General features: G+C 41.2%; 1 protein-coding gene and 1 long non-coding RNA gene across 2 annotated transcripts in view; both read right to left on the reverse strand.

Moving 5' to 3' along the window:
- Window positions 1-22,850, reverse strand: part of LOC115588963 (uncharacterized) — a 35,326-nt gene extending 12,476 nt beyond the window's left edge. Inside the window, exons 1-4 of the mRNA XM_030429635.1 lie at window positions 22,756-22,850; window positions 690-1,031; window positions 483-521; window positions 257-370 (exon numbers count right to left, since the gene is read on the reverse strand). Coding sequence (XP_030285495.1) covers window positions 257-370; window positions 483-521; window positions 690-1,031; window positions 22,756-22,801 — 541 coding nt within the window. The 5' untranslated portion in view covers window positions 22,802-22,850. The remainder of the gene's footprint in view (window positions 1-256; window positions 371-482; window positions 522-689; window positions 1,032-22,755) is intronic.
- Window positions 15,767-16,350, reverse strand: LOC115588977 (uncharacterized). Its single transcript, XR_003985430.1, has 3 exons — window positions 16,285-16,350; window positions 16,153-16,194; window positions 15,767-15,785 (listed from the first exon to the last, which is right to left on the reverse strand). It is a non-coding gene; the product is annotated as an uncharacterized LOC115588977 (long non-coding RNA).
- Window positions 22,851-23,029: the final 179 nt, after the last annotated feature.

Here is a 23,029-nt window from a genome sequence, read left to right on the forward strand (position 1 = left end):
TACACAAATACACTCATTTGTCAGGGAAAGGCCAATGTGAGCTGATACTATAAAGTTCTGGCTGATTTTCACTTCGGCTCTATCAAACAGTATGTAAAAGTAATTATCAAAATTGTGTTCTCTTCTTCTCAGGATTCTGGTCTTTCTTAACAGCTATGTGACACAAAGAAGACATAAGGTCAGTTTTCCAGCAAATTGACAAAAGTTAAAAGCATTTCCCCTGGAAACAAGACGGAGACAGTAACTGAAAAAGTACCTTTTCGAAGTTCCCTGGCTTTCACAACCAGAACAATGATGACCAGTAGAAGGACAACAGTCAGGGCACCCCGGATTATCACACTTATCAGCATTGCTATTCCGTCACACTCTCCTACAAGAAAGTTAATATAGGCTCAACATTACTAACTGAATCGAGCTGAACTGTTTTTCCTAGAACTGATAGACAACTTTGACAATGAAAGAAATCTTTAGGAGAATCTTACTTTCACCCTCCCTGTCATCATCATGTGGCTCATCGCTGCCTTTTAATAAAATAAAGATAACATTCGTTTTGATTTTGAAGAATGATTTAAAAAAATACTTCCTTGCATACAGGATGTTGTTTTCAGACAAAAAAAGTATCGTACAATAAAAGCAGAAAAGAGCAAACTGAACAAAGAGAACTAAAGAGAAAAAGACAGTCATCTTACCATTAACCTTTAAATGTATGGGAGTCAAAATTGGAATGCTGTTCATGTAAAATCCACAGTAATACAGTCCAGAGTCAGATGAATCCACATTTTTGATGTTGAGAAAGACAGTGGAGATGTTGGATTTCATTTCAATTTTATCTTTTTCATATCCATCACAGACCTTTCCTTTGCCTCCATAATTAATTATAACAACAACGCAGCTGATCTTGGTTCTGTTGACCAGTCTGGACCAGAATGTTTGAGTATCAAAGTTTGAAATGTTGTTGCACTGCAGTGTGACTTCTTCACCAGGCTGAGCCTCCACAGTTTGATACTGAGAGACTGAGGCAGAGATCCAGCCTGAAACAAAAGCAGATAACAAAAAAAAAGAACATGAACATTTTCCTTTGGATAAATATTTAAATAAGTGAACAATTATTAATTCCCAATACTCACTAATGCTGCAGAGACTCAAAGCTGCTATCAAAGTGAAGTTCTTCATGGTGTGTGTTGCTGTTACTCTGCAATGTCCGCAACTGAACTGTGCTCCAGTCAGGGTGCTTTTAATGCAAAGAGGTGGGGTGTGTCTTAAGTTCCTTATCCTGTTCATCAAACTGACCTCAAACCTGCTGTCAGGAAGAAAAGTGTTGACGCAGAATATTAAGCTATTTCTTCAGATGGTGTTATTTTTATAATACAATGTAAGATTATATAAGAATGTCAAATCTAATCCCATCATCCAATATTAAAAATACAAACAATTGTATTTTTGTTTGATTAAAGCAATAAAAATGATCTCGATCAATAGGTGGTTCTGAGGTTGTCCTTATGTTTCCTTTCATTTCAGACAGTTGTGTAGAAGCAATTTACCCCCTTGTGGTCATGACTGTATCTTCCCCGGTGAACCAAATGGAGCGTTCTGCACAGGAAAAACTTTGTTGTCTTATAAGGTGTTACATGCTGGGGGGTAGTATTGGAGGTGTTTTTGCTAGGCTGAGTAAAGATAGTGATTTTAATTTCAGAATAAATATATATTTAACAAGTAGTGGTTATACAGTGTTTAATAGTACTAGTTGATACTGATTGTTTCCACCAACACAGTATGGCATGCTTTACTGTAAAGATTCTTTATACAAGCCATACTGACAGTAGAGGAGTGGTTTGCTTCCCTTGCAGTTTAACAATTTGGCAGTTACTTCAACCAAAGATGGAAATGATGCTGGAATGTGCGACATTTTTCCAGGGTGATACAGACACATCTAAACACACAGCCATTAACCTTATAGACTCTGCTCGTGGAGGACCTATCTGCATCCTGACTTGATTACAACTACCTTATTTTTGTGATGCTTTGCTATATTTACCATCCTCCATCTGTACCCCAGGTCCCCTCAGGTTTTCCTCCCAACAGCCAGTGAACATTCCAGACTTCTCTGCATCTTCCAATTTCTGCTCCCAGTCTGTAGCCTCTGTATCATACTTGTCAACACTGGGATTTGAAAATAAGGGAAATCATCTGCGAATCATCTGTGGATGATGGGACTGCTCATGTCATGGGCCATGACCCCTTACCCCTCATGAACCACTTAAAAACTACAAGATGGTTTTTACAGCTCCTACCTCCTGAAATAAGGTGGGCATTTTTATTTCCTGTCCTTACCTATTGGGTGAAGTGATTAATGAGGTGTGCCTGATCATTGTACTGAAGTCAGGCACACCTGATAATCACTTCATCCAATAGTAGTGAACATGATAAAATAAAGATGCCCTTCTAAATTCAGGAAGTAGTGGAGCATTGAAAATGGTCTATGAAGTGTTCAGAATCTGATAGGCTTACCTGCTTGACATTGAAATGCTTTGCTTATTCCCACATTATATACATGAAAGACAAAAGGGGCTCGCTTACCTTTGATGAGTTGCGTTGCTTTAGTTTTTCCTGCCCAGTATTTTCTTGCGATGGCAGAGTCTGGGGACATGGCAGCTTCACATTTATTGAAGTCATCACAGAAGCTAAAAGCTACATTGTTTTAAGCAAAGAGCATTGCCATCTTTACGTCTGCGTTTGTGACCTGATCTGCCTCCGTAACGTTTCTTGTGATTAATGTGGCCATTGGAGGGGCATGTTTCTGGGCTTCTAGAGCACGTTTGTGCTTCAGAGAGTTTTTGTGCTGTCTTACATTGTGTCGTTCTTTTTTTCTTTTTTTCTTTTTTCTTTCTCCCACTTGTCAAGGTATTTGCACATAGTTTTGTTTTTTTTGGGAGGTGGTGATCTGTTTCTGTCTTCGGCCATTTTCAGTTCACGTTCGCAATTTTTACTACTGTACTGCCACCTGCTGGGCCGGAGGGGAAACACCGGAGATTTAAGGGAAAATATGTAAACGGGAAGATGGCGGGACAGATTATTAACATAACAGAATTTCCCAGGGAAAACACTTACAGGTCTGTCTCTCATTTAGCTAGCCTCAGTATCATCGCCTTTTGCCTTCATCTCATTTGGCTAGCCACTGGTCCATGACCCTCCGGCCTGCACCTCAGTTACCTAGCACGCTGCCTGTCTCCCCATCCGCAGCCTCCTTCTGGATCTTCTTTTGTTTGGTTTTCTTGGCTACCTTCCAGAGTTGTCCCACCTAAGTGGCTACCCTCCAGATCAGTCCTGTTCATGTCAAAGGCATCCGGACCACCCTCCAGAGATCTCCACCCATCTGCCCTGCCTATGGGTTGTAGTCCACCTCAGAGTTCCCTGACCACTTCCTCGAGCAGCCTCCTCCTGCTTTTCTGTTGCACAGCTACCCAACTGAGGTCTCCTGCTTCTCCACCTTTCAGAACCAAGGTCCACCCTGCATATCTTTGTGGCATCCAGAACGATCCAATCCCTTGATGAAGTGGTACCGTCACAACCAGTGTTGGGCACGTTACTTTAAAAAAGTAATTAGTTATAGTTACTAGTTACTTCTTCCAAAATGTAACTGAGGTAGCAAAGAAATTACTCCACTATAAAAGTAACTACTCACCAGGAAAAGTAACTATAGCGTTACTTTTAATTATTTCCACTTTTGAGCTTGGCATTCATTTTAGCTACTTGGCATCCATGTATTTAGAAAATGTCTTCCTGCATGGCGGACCGGCTCCTGTTCTCCCCGATATTTTTGCCAGTGAGTGATCTGAAGGAGTCTGAGTCATCTGTTGATAACAGGAGCATGTTCTCAACAACATACCTGCCTATCATTGCATTCACTTCAGTCTGTGTCAAGTTTTTGTGAAGCTGGATCAAAGAAATCCAGCTGTAGCTGCTCGGACAGCTCCGTGTCCTTTGTTAGCAGAGCTCACGTTAGCCACACCTGGCCTGCTGTCATTATCAACAGTGTCAGCAATGGAGTTTTTGGCCAGTGTTAGTTTTGTAGAAGCGTGTGCCACTGAGAGATGATTCATTAGATTAGAGCTACTTACAACGGACGTGGACAAAAGATTAAAGTAGTGTCTGTACTTCCACTTTAAAAAAGGTAACTTTCCCAACGGACTCACTATTGCTGCAGCTCACCTCTGCTAGTAAGTGTGTGCGAGGCTGCTGTGTGCGTGTGTGGTTTGTGTGTAAACTGAACACTGCCTCTGATTGGCTTACGAACTCTCACTCTACCTTAGAGAACCAATCACCATCACTAATGCGGTTGTCCCGCCCCTCCCTCCTCCCTCGCTAAGCTAAAAAAATAATAATAAAATAAAACAGCTCTGCAGCTCCGGTGGCTGATAGTGATGGGAACAGCAGTTCTTTTTACTGTACTGAATCTCTAGAATCCGTTCATTAAAATGATTCTTTCAAAAGATTCGTTCACCGAATCGTTCAGTGCTCTCCAACTCCCTGAACTGATAAGCAGCCAAACGATCCGCCATTCAGTTCATGATTCAGCCCTGAGGTTCACTTTCACTTACTGAGGGACGGTGCGTTCATGGACTATAGTACACAATCATTTGTGGGAGACGCAGCGCTGCTTTGAGTGGTATACATGCACAAAAATTAATACACGGTGAAAGTGTCCTCTGTGCACACAGTAACATCAATTAACATGATGCTACACGGATGTTAGCAACACAGCGCTAATTTTAGCAGTACCATTACTGGACGTGAATCACCTCCTCTGCCCTGAGTGAGTGAGTAAATGACACAGCGCCACTTTCAGCACAGTACGTGAACGAGAATCACATCCTTAGCGACAGTTCTCTGTATGCAGTAGGTTCCTGAATCATGAACGAATCACAGCGCGAACGTGAATTACGTCCTCACAGTTCTCTGTGTGAGTCGCGGCAGTTCCACTCCCCGCCGGCATGCTCGCTGCTGAGCTCAACTGAACTGAGAAAGGAGCAAATCAGTTCTTGAAGTGATTTCGTTCACTTTGTTCACTTAAAAGATTTGTTCGTTTGAACGACACATTCGCGACCGACACAACACTAGTGGCTGAGAGCTGAGTATGATGACAAAAGCTTCAATGAGCAGCTTCAGTTAACGCGCCACATTTAATAGTCGGTAATGGTAACAGCGTTGTAACGCTGGAAATAGTAATTAGTTAGATTACCTGTTACTGAAAAGAAGTAACGCCGTTTATAGTAACGACGTTTATTGTAACGCCGTTATTCCCAACACTGGTCACAACTGCTGCCTCAGTCCTGCTTTGCTTCTGCCTCTCTCGACCACATTCCCATTCCCAGAGGCCCCTACATTTTCATGAAGCTTTGCACTCATCCCCGTTCTCCATGCATTGACGGGATGCCCCCAGACTTTGCAACTCCTCCTAGTATCCTGACTCTCACATCCATTAATATCCACCAATCAAAGTCTAGCGTTACTTTGGGCTCTGCTTTCAATCTTGAACATGAACCTGCCTGCACCCTTTCCCTTTCCCATTCCTGTTAACCTCACACATTCCTTGTCACTTCTGTCAACTTTTAAAAGTAAAACCACTCACTTGACCTGCTGACCCTGTCTGCCAGGTTGTCTGCATTTGTGTCCTTCCAATTGCTGCTTCATACAAACTCCTTGACTCATGCGCAAATGTGTCCAGCATTGATGCCTGATGTACGGTGGCCCTGTACACGAACGCAAATCAGAAAACACGAATGCAAATCAAAAAACACGTACGCAAATCAGAAAACACGAACGAAAATCAGAAAACACGAATGCAAATCAAAAACACAAACGCAAATCAGGAAACACGAACGCAAATCAAAAAACACAAACGCAAATCAAAAAACACAAACGCAAATCAGAAAACACAACAACATTAACCAAACCGAAAGAGGTAGGCACCCTTGGGTACCTTCCGCGAAATGGCCGAAATAATTGAAACATCATAAAACTTCAAACATCATCATATCCATGTCTCTCTTAAGTCGTCACTGGCAGCGCTCTTATTTTGAAAACATGTAAAACACGTCCTTCCGGTTCAAAGAACGGACCAGTTCAATCAGCCACGATTCCTGTCGCCCGAGGGTACCTACCTCTTCCGGTTCCGTTAATGTTGTTGTGTTTTCTGATTTGCGTTTGTGTGTTATGATTTGCGTTTGTGTTTTCTGATTTGCGTTCGTGTTTTCTGATTTGTGTTTTGCTCTTCTTTTTTGCTCTTTTGCCTGTGTGTTTCAGAGGTGCTGTGGAGGCTGGGCGTGTGTTTCCTTGAGGGCTGGAGATTCCTGTCTTACACACCTGCAACAATTTCATCAACTCCATTTTTATATATTCTGGGCTACTCTGCATTCATTGTAAGATTGTTTCATCTTTACTACGTAAAGTTGTGCCTATATACTGGATATGGTACTCATTCCCTTAATTGATTTCCCCTTTTATTGCTTTTCTCAATGGCATCATGGTCAATATATTAATTTGGGTTTTTTGACGAAAGAATTTACTGAAAACAAAAACAATCTCTTTAATGTCAAAGTAAAAACAGATTTCTGCCAATAAATGTCAATTAAGTAAGCATATATGATGTAAAGTGATTGCATAAGTATTCATCCCCTTTAAAGTCACTGACCTAATTGGACAGGGGTCATTGGTTAATCAGTGTTCCTGGTCACTTAAACACATTTTGTCCATTATCCAGTGGATGGGCATCCTAGAGAGCATGAGTTTTTATCTTTATCAAGGCAACAATGTTTTCACCAGGATGGACTGGCCATAGGGAGCGCAAGGGGCCTGGCAAACTGATTGGCCTGCAGTGTTAAAAAGGCAGAAAACAACACAGGGCAGCGACTTAAGTCAGAACTGTTGGCCCTCACAGCTGGAATACACTCTTTGACAATAATTGGCACCAACAGGATGACACTTTCTTGGGACTGGGCTTTTATTCTCTCATTCTCTAGCTCTCTCAGTTAATTTTCATGGCCGCTCAGTTTGACAAGTCCTTACTGTATCAACTTCTTCAAGACTCAGCTACTTCTGTTTTTCTGTACTTCTGAAAACAACCATGTAGAAGGAAGGAAGCCTTTACAATTAAATCCACTTTGAAATGTACAAAGCACAGTATTTAAAACCTGTTTTTAAGTCAAAGACCTCTACTGAGGCACATAACAATCATCACAATCTTTCAAAAATATCTTCAGGTTTTAAGAGAACATATTTAAATGTCAGTGTGAAAGTTGTGCAGCTTTTGTCACATGTGGTTTTAATGTTGAGAGGTGAAGGCCAGTCTAACTGTTTGGACCACTGTGGAAAATAACAGAGGGGAGGGGGCACAAGACTTGTTGCAAGTCCACGTGTGCATGCAAACACAGCCAGAGCTGAAGCCCTTTTTAAAAAAAACATTTATACATTCACTTCGTCAATGAACAATAAAGGATGAAAATAAAAGTGAGTGTTTCCAGTCAAAGAATGGAAAATACAGGCCTATGGAAACATAGGGGAACATAATAACAGGGGGGAGGGGGCACAAGACTTGTTGCAAGTCCACATGCGCAGGCAAAAAAGTCAAGCCCTTTAAATAAATGATGTATACATTAACTCTGTCAACTTAGAAGAAGGATGACTTAAGAAAGAAAATTAAAGTGAGTGGTTCCAGTCAAATGATGAAAAATACAGGCTTATGGAAACATTTTCAAAATGTAAAATTAATGAATGTACATTACCCCTCATACCTCCCAGCAGCCCCCCCTATGGACATACAACAATCATCAGTGTCTTTACAGTTCCCTCCTCCATCAGATGTCAAGTTGGTGTTTCTTTAATTCAGATAACCATCAAGGACACATTTAATGATAAAGATAGATCCTGAGAGCGAGAGAGGAAGAAACATGTGAGAATCAAAAACCAAAGACTGTCGAGGAAAAATTAAATTCACCTTAATGTTGAATCTTTTTCACAAATGAAATTTTAGACAAAGGGATCTTAATCCCACTCTTGTAATCTTATTCTTGTTATACTGGATATTTGATGTAGATAAAAATACTGTTGCTGTTATGTGAATGATTATTTTCATGAACAGCCACAATACTTTACCGTACATTAGCTGTAAATAGGTGCGCAGTGGGGAGGGTGTGTGTTTCTGTGTGTTTTCATCTAGGCCCTTCCCCGTTCTCAGTACTCAGTGAGGACTCTGGTTCTCTCTCTTCTTTCCCTCCTCTCATTTCTGTATTGTTAGGTTAGTTTCTCCTCCAGCTCCATTCAGCAGACAACATGGAGGATAGCTGCTGCAGTCAGGTTGATAAACAGTAGCAAAGGATAAATCCATACTTTATTCCTGAAAGTTAAAAAGTAATCTCTGACCTCTCCTCCTGCCGGTAAACAGCTCTGAATCAGAGCTGATGTTTAAAGGCTGATGTTGCTTTGAAAGTAAGGTACCTAAATAAGTGTGTGTAAAGCAGAGATTGAAATAGAGTTCATAAGTAGTGGCGTCACTCTTGGTTGTCTTTGAGACAACAATGATCGTCACCACAGAGAATCGGCTTATTCCATCGCTATTTATGTCCATTCAGTACAAATACACAGACTAACATTTTTTATTCAACACAATATAGGTCACTTTAAGTTTTTACTTTATACTTTCCTGCAAAGCGTTGACCTAAGATGCCTCCTGACTTACTGACACCACACTGTGCTGTCTCTTCCTGTGAAGTCATGTGACTCTCTATCACTCCTCCCTCCATTTGACTCTCCTTATGAGTAGGTGTGACAGTCATCAGTGTCTTTTGTGTGACATAAGGCGAGTTCAAGATCAAGCAGCGCTGCTTGATCTTACCTATGCTGCAGAGCATTCGCGCAGTTGCTCTCCAGGTACTGCCCGACCCCAGACCCACCTTCATGACGTCAGGACTTTGCCCTAATTGGCTTTCATCTGCGCTGACGTATATGACGTGTGTTTCGATGAATTTCCATATTCATAAGGCCTCTGCCTCTTTTCTACTCAAATATCAAATACTTTCAGATCAGGAGCAGCCGTGTGGCCGCACCTATGGGATAGTCAACATGATTAAACCTATAAAATCCTTCATCTAATGCAACAACCCTGAAAGATGTTGTCAATAAACTGCTCAGTTCTGTCAGCTTAGGGTGATGATGGAGAAGTGGTTAACTGCTGTGTCCAGTGTTATCTGTGCTATCCACTCTTATTAATTAACCCTTTCTGTTCCCGTCACATTAACAATACAAAGAATTATCCTGAGCTATTTTGCGTGTGATGAGATGGTGCAGCGGGACAAGGCATCTGATTCAGTCAATTGTTCTGATTATTGTATTTCATTCATTCAGTGAAATGTATTTCATTAATTGTGAATAATGTTTCTATAAGAAAATGCATCATCTTATGTGTCTATAGTTATGCTTATTTGTTAAATGTAGTCAGCAAATTCCCCTCAGCTGTGATATAATCATGCACCTAAGCACAGTTGTCATCATAATAATTAATAACTGTTGTAATTGTATTGTTATTGGGCAAGACTTACTATAATGTACCAGATAGACAAAGTTGAAATGTATTTAATGGTGAAATTACAAGGAAAACAGAACATGATAATTTACAATAAGACAACATTTAGGCTATTTATCTACTCTTGATGAGCCACTGTGTGACCGTTTGAAGTGAAGCAATTACAAAGTATCCAAATTTTAAGTTGTTATTGTGACAAAGCTGTCACATTCTGTTGTCTGTGAATATGAACGGTCTGTCTGTATACACACACATATATATAGCAGCTTTCATAGCAGCGTTTATATCCCCGCCCCTGTTGTCGCCAGCAGATCTCGCTGATGCAGTCAGGCAGCAGGGGGTCAACTTGAACGCGCCTATTGACTTTGTCCAATAAAGTAAAAGAAGCAAATGTGAGCAAAGCATGCAGATTAATATGTCTCCACTTGTGCATGGTCAAGGCAGCTCGCTCGAGCATGCACCTGAACGGGTGAAGATAGCATCTTGTGTGGATGGTGGTTTTAGAGGTGATGATTGTTGTGCACTCTCAGAAGTTAAGCTCTTTTCTTCTGTTTTACCTCTCTCTCTGTGAGAACACTCACACATTACAGCACTGCTGGGACGTTTGGATGTGTGCTACAGCATGGGAAGTATGTCAGTAACACATCCATCAAATGTGCCATCAAAACAAACTATGTTAACAGTTGTATTTTTGTTGTCTGTGTTTTGAGGCTACAATGTGAAAGAAACGCCTCCAGAGAAAACAGAACTGACATCTTCCTGTGGTTGAGACTGCTCTTTAGGCTGATACTGTACATACACAACTGTGTTCTGGCCTACACATAGTATTGACTTTACAAAAGACAGGTTCTGTGGTTTTATTCTTATTGAGGGCAAAGTTAAGGAGAAGAAATACATCTTAGTACAAAGCATAGAACTAAGTTCACAGTTCCAAAAAATTATTTTTCAAAATTATTGTCACAGCCCATATAGAACCACACACAGCAATTATTTGATCAGTATTAACACTGAAACTGCAGGTCTCCGACAATATACTGCAAAACCAGGTTTGACCAGCTGCGGCTGGGATATGAAGACAGCGGAGCCGCTACTGTACACCATGTTGGGTTGGGATTTGGGTGGTAGAGGATCTGTTTTGGCTTGCTGTTGCCATGTCTTTTGATATTTTATCCACTTGCACACACCTTGAAAGGCCAGCCGGGTGCTTTAGTTTAATGTGCCGTTTCAGGTTTGCTGTTGACCAGAGCATGTGAGCGGAGCTGAGTGCCGAGAATTTCCACTCCCCGCTTACGTGGGTGTTCGCTCTTTCGCTCTCCGCTCACCTAAAATTTCATTCGCTCCACGCTGGCTCAAATTTAGAAGAGGGAGCAATTCCTGACGTTGCACGTATATGACCTGTCTGCTTGCTTTTCGAAATATTTTACAAACTCCATCTCTCAACAAATGACCTCCTTGAGGTATGCACTGGCGATTGAAGCGAGTTTAATGTTAAATATATTACGATGGATATTGGTTGTCACAGTAAAAAGTCTGGAAACGTGCAGAGAGACAGAGACGATGCGAACAGTCAGTACGTTTACATGCACAGCTTAGTCGGATTACAGCCATAGTTCGACTATGCTACTCAATCGGACAACTGCAATTGTCCGAGTATACATGCTGGTGAGAAAATCGGAATATTGGCCAGAGCATGTCATACCCTGGTACGATAGGTGGCGCTGTACCCTTTTCAACTAGTAGTAACAGAGCCACCTCCGGCTGACCTCTCTACGTCACCAGCAACAACAAACTGCCTCGGCATTCGAGAAAGATGGTGTACAAAGAGCAAGACAAAGCTACATCTTTGTACATTTCATATATGGTGTACATGATAATTACACAAACTAGATGCGTGGCACTCTTTCTTGCTGTGAATTTGGAGGAAAGATGCCGCCGCTGCAGCCGACCTTCTTCTTCCGGCTCACGGCCCTGGGAAAGAAATCCCGCGCCTCCGCAGAATGCAAAATCCGATCTGATGGAACGTATACATGCAGGAGTAATGCGACTATCAATCCAATAAACTAGGTGTTTTAATTCGGTGTATACATGCATCTTAAAAATCCGATCATAGTCAGACTAACCCAGTAATTCAGTTTTCTTGAGTGTCATGTAAATGCTCTGTCTGTCCAAGAGTTTGGAGACTGTGTTGGAGACTAAAACAGCTTTCGCTAGCTGGTTTGCGCTAGCTATTTAGCTGTTACCTGTTGCAGGGGAGTGGGTCTCTCATGTAATGGTGTACAACACACAAATTCCTGAGTGTTGTCTTATTAAGCTTATACAGCCTTTATTTTTGATACAGGTCAGCACATCAGTGCATCCATTCAGCCACCAGCATCCAGGGATGTCGCATGCCAGACTGACCCACTGGACACGTACTGTAAGCAACTAAGTAACATATTCAGACTCACTAACCATTCTGAAACGTCCTGCTGCAGCCACAGAGTCTGTGTTTCCTCAGGAGCCTCTCCTTCTGGGTCTGATTCAGGGTCAAACTGGTACGGTTAAACAAAAAAATCTCTGTGAACCATAGCGATACATCTACCGTAAACATTAGCGTATGCTACGCCTAGCGTAGCGGCATCGTCTCCCTGAGAGTGACGTAGCAGGCAAGGCAGCTGTGACAGACGGAGCTCATTAGCATTTAAAGGTGCAGGCACAGAAACAGCCTGCAGTCAGGAGAGCTGAGCAGAGCTCACTTGAGCAACTTTTAGACAGCTGAAATTCAGGACCACGGACGGGTTTGAGGCAATACATATCGAATACAGAGTTGTTGGACCTCTGACAGCTGTGTGAAATTGATGAAAAACAGTATAATATGGGACCTTTAAGGCCTGTTTACGGTGTGTTTTAGCCGGGGTTTCACCTGGAAGGCATAACACTGATTGGCAGTGTGTGTGTGTGTAGCTCAGAGAATCACTGTGACCCCAGGACTCTGACCCAGGAGACCACTGATGGTGTCCTGTGTCAAATAAAAAGTCAACTTTGAGTTGTTTGACCTAAAACTAGATAATTTTGACCTAAAACCATCATGCTTGTTGGACGACTTTCTGACATCAGATGAAGGGATCTGTGTCCAACTTTTCTCTTTCTTTCTTAAACCGCAGATCTGACATTCACACCCAGTTCATGCCTTGATGGTTAGGCTTTTTGTGGGTGAGAGAGAAATCTTAGTTTGTACTTCTCTCTTTTTTCTTTGTTCACACATCTATATCTGTCAATTGTGTGAACAACTGCTGCAACACAATGCATGCCTTGTATGAGAGACTGCCTGAAAATGCACTCTAATACCCACGTTGAAACAACATGTCAGTTCCCCTCATGTTAACAGCCAGCAACTGTGGAGCTGTTGAAAAACACTTTAGATGGATGGTTGCTGAATCACTGTAGTGTTTAGTAATTACTAGTAATATGATTGTTGCTCTAAATGCGTAATAATGTATTTTTAATTTTTTTTAAATATATGTAGGTGAGTTTACTGAGTACATATCACTGACTATGTTTATAGCTGTGATTCAGAGTGGATGGTTTCATATCAGGCTGTAAACGTGTCACTCTGACTAGTCAACTTTTCATTAGTTTGATAGACAGTGTTGGGCACGTTACTTTTGAAAAGTAATTAGTTATAGTTACTAGTTACTTCTCCCAAAAAGTAACTGAGTTAGTAACGGAATTACTCCACTATAAAAGTAATTAGTTACCAGGAAAAGTAACTATTGCGTTACTTTTATTTCTTCCTCCTTTTGAGCTCGGCAGTCATTTTAGCTACTCGGCATCTACTTATGTATTTAGAAAAATGTATTTCTGCATGGCGGACCGGCACCTGCTCTCCCCGATATTTTGCCAATGAATGCTCTGAAGGAGTCTGAGTCAGCTGATGAAAACGTTAATTTTCCCTCCGGACTCGCCTTGCTGTAGCTCACCTCTGCATGTTTGTGTGTGTGAGGCTGCTGCGTGTGTGTGTGGCTTGTGTGTAAACCAAACATTGCCACTGATTGGCTTAAGAACTCTCACTCAACGTTAGACAGCCAATCACCATCACTTATGCGGTTGCCTCGCCCCTCCCTCCTCCCTCACCGGATGAAAAAAAAAAAACAGCTCTGCAGGCAGCTCCGGTGGCTGAGAGCTGAGTCGGATGACAACAGCTTCAGTATGTAACGCACCACATTTAATAGTCGGTGTCGGTAACGGTAACGGCGTTGTAACGATGGAAATAGTAATTAGTTAGATTACCCGTTACTGAAAAAGGTAACGCCGTTATTCCCAACACTGTTGATAGATGGGTGTCACTCTGCCAGTAGTGTGAATATACAGATGTGATCATTGATTCAGGCTGTCAACACAGTGCATGGTGCAACAGAAGGCATGTGCGTGTCAAAAATATTCACAACCACCACGATCTTTTAAAAATAGATTTTATTTTCCAATTCAAGCACGTCACAATTGAAATGTGTCCACGTTGATGTTCTTCAAAAACAGTAGCTTCTTCATTTCAGACATCATTCTCACAACACATTGATCTAACAGACCTCATGGTTTTCCCCTCAGTTGCGCTCAGACCACACTGCGCTGCCTCTTCCTGACAAGAAGGGGGGTGAACCTCACTCTCTCCTCCGTTGCTGTAGACCTCTATCTACCAATGGTCGATCTGGACAGTCACAAGGTCAGACAAAACCAGGAAGAGATGATAATAAAAGCACTTGAAAGTCAGCTATTTAGTCATTTGGATATTTGAACTTATAAATAAATGATAAAATGTTAACTCCTCCCACCCAACAAAGTACGCAACAGCAGATTTATATGGTAAAAGCGTCAGTTCAACTCTGAACCCCTCTGAGTCTGTCTGCTGGCAGTATAAATGACTCGAGTCTCCACTTCTCTCTCTGATGCAGGCCTCCTGCTTCTTACTGGTGTTGGGTAACAACTCAGGGCTGCATCCTTCAGCTGATCAGAGAGCAGATTCTGTAGACAGTACACAGTTACACTTATCACTAAGAATACTTTCAAGAGGCTCGGTGTTGTGCTGGAAGCTGGTCGTTAATAGTGCTAACACCAATTGCTAAACTAACGTCAGCTACTGTTGCTCTCTGTTAACTTGGGGTAGAGGGGAACTGCGATGAGGCGCTTGTGAACGTGAATAAAGACACATCGTTTCGACTAGCAGAAAATCAACCTAAGTCCTTCACACAAATCCACAGTCTAGAAGCATTAAACAACTTAAACAAATTATCCACAGGCTTGTATAGGCAACCAAGAGAGACGAGGAAGGTCCTATTTTCAAATCATGCTCAAATCTGCTCACATATGGCCAATGAAACATGACTTACACATGGAAATGGCTTCAAATTGTTACTCAGAGCCCCTTTAAATGATTGTGAAAATACATTTACTGAGCAGAACATTTTATATGCCAAAATGAAACTTGTTAGTGCTCTCAAGTGGGACTCAAACATAATTTCTGAACTAATCAAACCATATATAGGCCTCAGATTCAAATATATACAGTAGCCTACATAGAAATACACTAATTTGTCAGGGAAAAGCCAATGTGAGCTGATACAATACAGTTCTGGCTGTTTTCGGTTCGGCTCCATCAAACAATGCGTAAAAGCAATTATTAAAATTGTGTTTCTCACTCTTTGCTCTGGATTCTGGTCTTCCTTAACAGCTATGTGACACAAAGATCTGGTCAGTTTTCCAGCAAATTGATAAAAGTTTTTTTTGATCTTGGTTCTGTTGACCAGTCTGGACCAGAATGTTTGAGAATCATGGTATGAAATGTTGTTGCACTGCAGTGTGACTTCTTCACCAGGCTGAGCCTCCACAGTTTGATACTAAGAGACTGAGGCAGAGATCCAACCTGAAACAAAAGCAGATGACAAAAAAAGGAACGTTAACATTTTCTTTTGGATAAATGTTTCAAAAAGTAAACAGTACTCACTGCCAGTACTCACCAATGCTGCAGAGACTCAAAGCTGCCATCAATGTGAAGTAGAGTTTAGATTCTCTGCCCGAGCCCGACCCTGACCTGACCCGGCCCTCGTATTCTGTATAAAAGCAATAAGTCTGGGATGTTATAAATAGACTGTTTTAAAAGATAACTGGTTGGAACTCCTCACTCAGGAAAAGGTCGGATTGGCACGAGCAAAGATCCCTCTTCCTCAGGAGGCCCCTGGAGAGATCAGAAACAAGAGACAGCAAACCCAACACCGGGACACACATGCAACACAGCAAACACTAAACACATAAAATATCAATACACCACTACAGTATATCACACCCGGTTGCGGTTATAAGTACACTACACACCACTACAGTGTCTCACCCGTGTGGTCACCCCAAGGAGAGGAGCAGTACACCCGTGTGAATCCGGCCTTATACAGAGACAGCCTAAGAAGAGAGCACATGTAAGAGAGGAGAACAACCAGCATCAGCGCATTTAAATGAATTCACTCAGAATTACAACTGACAATTGGCCCCAGAGACACACAAAAACAAAAGAAAGAAAAAGAACCAAAACAAGTTGAATTCACAAAGACCTATGATTTAACAACAAAACAGTGGCTGGCCTGGTCCTTTCTCTAAGAGAGAAATAAAACACATTAGTTGCCAGCTTAGTTTAACACCACAGCATATTCAACCTTTAACATAATCAATAAATATAGGCCTACTTGGCAGGTATTCTCAATTGTCCCACATCGCAGTAACTATGCAGGTGTAGTTGAACATTCCAAGTGCAACAGACACAGAGAGGCTTTAAGTAGTTATTTCAACACAGTTTTAAAACATTCAATAATAGTGGGCTTTATGTAATTTACCAGCCTATCGGTGTCCATATCTCCACAGCTGGAGTCACAATGTGATGATCCCATCAATATGAAAAGGCCATGCAGTGGTCTGTGTTCTCTGCAATGAGCAAACACACTAGATTATCCTGATAAAATGGAATAAATAAGTGCTACACTTCGTGGTCTCACATATCCCAAGATTCATCGCGCGCCCGAAGAAAAGAAATTAATAAATAAATAATGGCGACCTCAAGTGGCGCAGATCTCGCATTTAAATGTAAGTAATGGGTTTATACTCGGTTTTTACTCATTTGAAAATCCAACGCCAGATATGTTAAACTTCAAGGGACATTAAAACCTCAACATTTCAGTTAAAACACGTTGGTAATGCTCAGCTTGATCCCTTTGGAAGTAAAGCCTTAAAAGCCTTCACTTTCAAATGTAAGACGTTCAGAGGTTGACTTGTATTTTATATCTTGTTTTGACTGTGGAGATGTTATGGGCCATTTTTACTTTATGTACATCAATGGACCAAGATGAACAGATTCAGATCAGGCTGCTTTATTTCCAGAGTGTCAAGCTGTAAAGTCTAGTTAAACGTTAGAATTGAATATAGAGCTAAGTTTAGGATTATCATTATGATGAACGGGCCTGCAGGGGAAGGTCGAGCCCAGCAGGCCAGAAACAAGTGGGACCATTTAAAGAAAAAATACTAAGTAGCTGCAGTTTGAATGATGATGTGGAAATTAAATTATATTTGTTTTACCCATGCAAGTTGATAAATACTTTGCTGGAAATAGCTGACGTGATTGATTTCCACTGCCTTAGGATTGCTAATATCCAGGGACAGCAGAGGGTCAGCGGGAGGCCCAGTGCTGCTACTGGGTCCTGGTGTGTCCTCATGGATGAGGTGTTAGGACAGAGGCCTTCCACTGTTCCCCCCCCCGTCCTACCTGCCTCCATCCCTGAGGACACACCAGGGCCAAGTGACCAGGAGGAGGAGGATGAGGACGATGAGGAGGAGGAGAGCCAGCCAGGGCCGAGGAGGAAGAGGAGGAGGGAGGATGAAGGAGGACATGAGGCTGCAGAGAGGATGGAGAGGCTCTTCTCTGCTCCAGAGGACAATCCTTACATTATATCTGTTGTTATTTACTTAATTTATGAGTTCTTTTTAAATTATTGGTTCATAATTGTTCATTTTATATAATTCATGAAATAAACTATTGTTCTATTGTAACACGTTGTCTATTCCATTCAGTATTTACAGCTTAAGTACAATTTATAACAGCAAACGGCATCAAGAGCTACTTTTCAGGGACAACAAGGGATTGAATGTTTTCTTTTATTATTAAGGTCTTAACATTTACAACTATTTACAAAATGACAGCATAAATAACTATTTACAGATTATTATTAACTATTAACACAAACAGTTATTATTAAAAACAATATTAAAACAGTTAGAGATGATGTACAGTAACAGGCTGAGCAGGAGTCCCTGCAGTGCTGCTGGGCTGGATGGTGTCAGTGGGACATCATCTGGGTCAGTACTCAGGGTGTTTGGGGGTCCAGTCTCCTCTGTCCACCACATCGTCCATCAACTGGGTCTGCAGTTCTGACTCCATCCATGGCTGCCATGTCACTAAGAATGCTTTAAGAAAGAGGCAATTTCATAATATAATTATAATGATAATAAATCATTACAACAAACAAAACTATCTACCAAACATTTTAAATTGGAATTAACGCCTTTAAAATTAAAATAAAACCATATGTGGCGATCAGCAGTTTATATGTCAGCATTAACGTAATGTATCGGTATGTTAATTACCCCAAACTGTTAGCTAGCTAATAATGAAATATTGATAACATTACTGTGGGATCAATAACAGGTTTACCTCTCCACGGTCCTCTCAGCCGGAGATAAACCAGAGCCGCTTCTCGTCTTCCTCCACAAGCAGGATGATTAAAAAGGAAATCAGGAATTCCTGTAGCTCAAACAGATCTGACAGTCAAACTTTACTCTTCTTGTCACTTTCACGGACCTGGGCTGCAGAATCAGTGATGTACGAGTAGAGGCGGGAACATCTGGTGACGCAACTAGGAAATGCTGCAAAGGGTAGACTGTCCCATTTAACAACAGTTGACGCGGCCTGCAGGGCGCACCGAAGTACACTCCTTCGGTGAGACCCCAAAGGGCGGGTCCTTGAAGTGTGCAGACCCTGAATTGGGACACAGCAAGTGTGTCAGACTTCCTGCCCAAATCCCCACATCAACTTTTAAAAGTCAAACCACTGACTTGACCTGCTGACCCTGTCGACCATGTTGTGTACCTTTGTGTCCTTCCAATTGCTGCTTCGTACGAACTCCTTGACTCATACACAAATGTGTCCAGACAAAGCCTGATGGTCCAAGATGGGCAGAGAGTGCCACAGAAGGGGAGTGGCTGTTCTATTTCATTTAATATATTCTGCATGGCAATCAACTTTTATGACAATCAAAACAACAATTTGATACACACTCTTATCCTCTGATGTCTTAATCAGTCTGGAGGCAGAAACCCTAGAATTGTGTCAGGAAAATGAGTAATGATTGAAATATTTAGGCTCAAGGAGCACACACTTCTATACACAGACGTAAACACTCAAAAGAGGAACAAAGATTCACACAGCTTGGGCACATAACTTGATTGTATCTGATAGCTGAGAGATGCCATAGAATAGCATGAAGAGAATGTTTGACTGAATACCAGCAAGGAAGTCAAGCTGAGCTGTTAATTCCTGGCAGTATTTTACACTCAGACTGGATGATATAATTTTTTACCAGTGGGAATGTGTGCAGTAGTTCTGGCAGGATGAAATATTGAAAGAATCTTGGGGTAGCTCGGTCTGGGGGTGTATTTCAAGCCAAACCAAGACTAGTGAATGAGAATATTATTGGAATGTTAAACATATACTACAGGCAGCAGTTCCTCTAGCTCTTCCGTGACTTGATGTTTGTCCTAGGTACTTTGATGATAAAAGTTGACACTGCTTTGTAGAATATATATGCTATAACATAGTACAGTATCGAGTATATTTAGGTTTTCATTTAGATAATATTATAAATCAATGAGGAAACTTGACGGATCTTTAATCTAATAGGCCTCAAGATGTTCACCTCAGTTGTGCTCAGACCACACTGTGCTGTCTCTTCCTGTCAAACAAGTGATGCTTGCTACTGTGTGTTACTGGCTTGTCCATCGAAACATACCAGTGGTAGGAAGACACTTACAAATGGATGAACACATGATCTTTATTGCATAAGAAAATAGTTTGGCTAGAATGGTAACTGCTCTCACCAACATGGTATACAAAAGCTCAAAGCATTTTCAAATAATAAAGCGTCAGTTTCAGTTGCCTCCTGAGTCTATCTGGTTGAAGCATAGATAACATTTGGCTCCTGGTGTCTTCTTTTTGCTTTCGGTCGAATTGTCACTGCTGCGTAGTTCACGTCATCATCACGGCCCACATTCTGTGAAAAGAGTATTTACAGTCTTAATATGGTGACTTACAGGATATCAATTCCCTCAAATATGACCCATTCTAAATGAACTTTATTAACAAATGGTACAGTGTTCTTAGTAAGACTACCTTGAATTCATACTTTAAGGAGAACCTTTGTTCTGCCGGAAGCTGATTGTTAATGTTACAAACACCAATTCTAAACTGATGTCAGCTAATGTTGCGCTCTGTTAACAGAGCAAAGAGGGTAACTGAGACGAGGCACTTGAGAACGTGCAGGAAGACACGCCCTTTGCAGTGGCAGAAAATCAACCAAAGTCGTTCACACATAAATCCAGAGTCCAGCAACATTAAACAGCTAAAACAAATCAAAAACATCCACAGGCTTGTATAGGCAACCAAGAGAGACGTGGAAGGCCTCATTTTCACATCATGCTACAATCTGCTGACATATGGCCAATAAAAATGACTAATACATGTAAATATCAAATTATTACTCAGAGCTCCTTTAAAGGATTGTGACAAAAACATTTACTGAGCACGACATTTTATATGCCAAAAATACAGTTGTTGGTGCTCTCTAGTGGACCTAAAACATAATTTGGCCATTTCTGGACTAATCAGCCCATAGATTGACCTCATAGATGCAAATATATGCAGTACGTTTATAAAAATACATAAGCCACTGTGGTCCCAAACAATACAGGTCTGGCTGCTGTGCGGTTTGGCTCTATCAAACAATATGCAGTAAACGCCAGAGGTGGGAGTAAGTCACATACGTGCAAGTCATAAGCAAGTCTCAAGTCTTAACCTTCAAGTCTCAAGCAAGCCCAGAGTTACTATCGATGAAAATCAAGCAAGTCAAGTCAAGTCATTGCTATTACTCAAGCAAGTCAAGTCGAGTCATGGCTAAGATCAAACAAGTCACAAGAAGTTCGTATGAATGTATTCTTCATATCTGTAGACACAGTAAACAGAAGAGGGTGGTTGGTCAATAATATGATGTATGTGCATAGTTGATCAATTTTAGAAGTTTTTTTCAAACCCATGAATACAAGAATAAGATTAGATTAATATCAACCCTGGGACTGCAGCATACTGCACATCCTGACAGCTGAGAATATTACTCTCAGGTATTGTTCCCCTCCCCCGCTATAAAAGGAGGCTGAAAATCACAGGACATGTCTGTTCTGTCCTGAAATGTGTGTTTCTCTTCTATAAAACACATTCTACATCTCGGAAGTAGAGGGAGAATCAGGTCCGTCGCGGACGTGCACGAAAAAACAAGTGCGTCTCACCAAATGTGTGCAGATACAGTGTCGTGTTGGGTTGTGAGCGTGCATAATGCGCGCCTACATTTAAAATAATGTCCGTGCGCACTGAAGACGCTATATCTGAAACACACACGCTTTAACCAAGACGGCGGCCGAAATCACCCAGGCATGAAATAATATTTGAATCCAAATTTGATGATTTTCGGAGCTCCCTCCATGCTGCCTCTCCTCCTCTGATCCTGTCGGCCACAGTGCCACTCTGGCATGCACCGCGTCATACAGTGGCAGAGGGCATAGTATCACAAACGAAACCAACGTCTCAATATGGGCAAAAAAAAGAAACAAAGAAGAGCCAAGACTTTCGAGTCATCTGTGTCATGTCTAAGTCAAGTCTCAAGTTATGAATGCCAAGTCAAAGTCAAGTTGAGTTTTTCATCAGTGTCATTCAAGTCTCAAGTCCTCAAATTTGCGACTCGAGTCGGACTCGAGTCAAGTCATGTGACTCAAGTCCCCCATCTCTGGTAAACGCAAGTATAAAAATTGGGTTCACCTCTCTTTGCTCTGGATTCTGGTCTTCCTTAACAGCTATGTGACACAAAGAAGACATGAGGTCAGTTTTCCAGCATAGTGACAAAAGTTAAAAGCATTTCCACTGGAAACAAGACAGAGACAGTAACTGAAAAAGTACCTGTCTGAAGTTTCCTGACTTTCACAACCAGACCAACGATGACCAGTACAAGGACAACAGTCAGTGCACCCAGGATCACACTTGTCAGCTTTGCTATTCCATCAGAGTCTCCTACAAGAAAGTGAATATAGGCTCAACATCATTAACTGAATCTAGCTTCACTGTTTTACCCTAGAACTAATTGACAACTTGGACAATGAAAGGAATCTGTAGGAGAATCTTATTTTTACCCTCCCTGTCATTATCATGTGGCTCATCGCTGCCTTTTAATAAAATAAAGATTACATTTGTCTTGAATTTGTTTTGACAGATTTAGATCCAAATGATTTTAAAAAAGACTTTCTTGCATACAGGATGTTGTTTTCAGAAAATAAATAAAATTATTGTACGATATAAGCAGAACAGAGCGAACTGAACAGAGAGAACAAAAGAGAAAAAGACAGTAATCTTACCATTAACCTTTAAATGTATGGGAGTCAAACTTGGAATGCCATTTATGAAAAATCCACAGTAATACAGTCCAGAGTCAGATGAATCTACTTTTTTGATGTTGAGAAAGACAGTGGAGATGCTGGATTTCATTTCAAATTTGCCTTTTTCATATCCATCACAGACTGTAACTTCGCCTCCATATTTCATCATAACAACAACGCAGCTGATCTTGGTTCTGTTGACCAGTCTGGACCAGAATGTTTGAGAATCATATTTTAAAATGTTGTTGCACTGCAGTGTGACCTCTTCACCAGGCTGAGCCTCCACAGTCTGATACTGAGAGACTGAGGCAGAGATCCAGCCTGAAACAAAAGCAGATAACAAAAAAAGGAACATGAACATTTTCCTCTAGATACATTTTTAAATAAGTGAACAGTTATTAATTCGCAATACTCACCAATGCTGCAGAGAGTCAAAGCTGCTATCAAAATGAAGTTCTTCATGCGTGTTGCTGTTACTCTGCAATGTCCGCAACTGAACTGTGCTCCAGTCAGGGTGCTTTTAGCACAAAGAGGTGGGGTGTGTCTTAAGTTCCTTATCCTGTTCATCAAACTGACCACAAACCTGCTGTCAGGAAGGAAAGTGTTGACTGTAGAATGTTAAGTTATTCTTCAGATAGTGTTATTTTCACAAAACAATGTAAGATTATATAAGAATGCCAAATCTAATCC

This window comes from Sparus aurata, chromosome 10 (assembly GCF_900880675.1).
Source record: "Sparus aurata chromosome 10, fSpaAur1.1, whole genome shotgun sequence".
Lineage (NCBI taxonomy): Eukaryota > Metazoa > Chordata > Actinopteri > Spariformes > Sparidae > Sparus > Sparus aurata.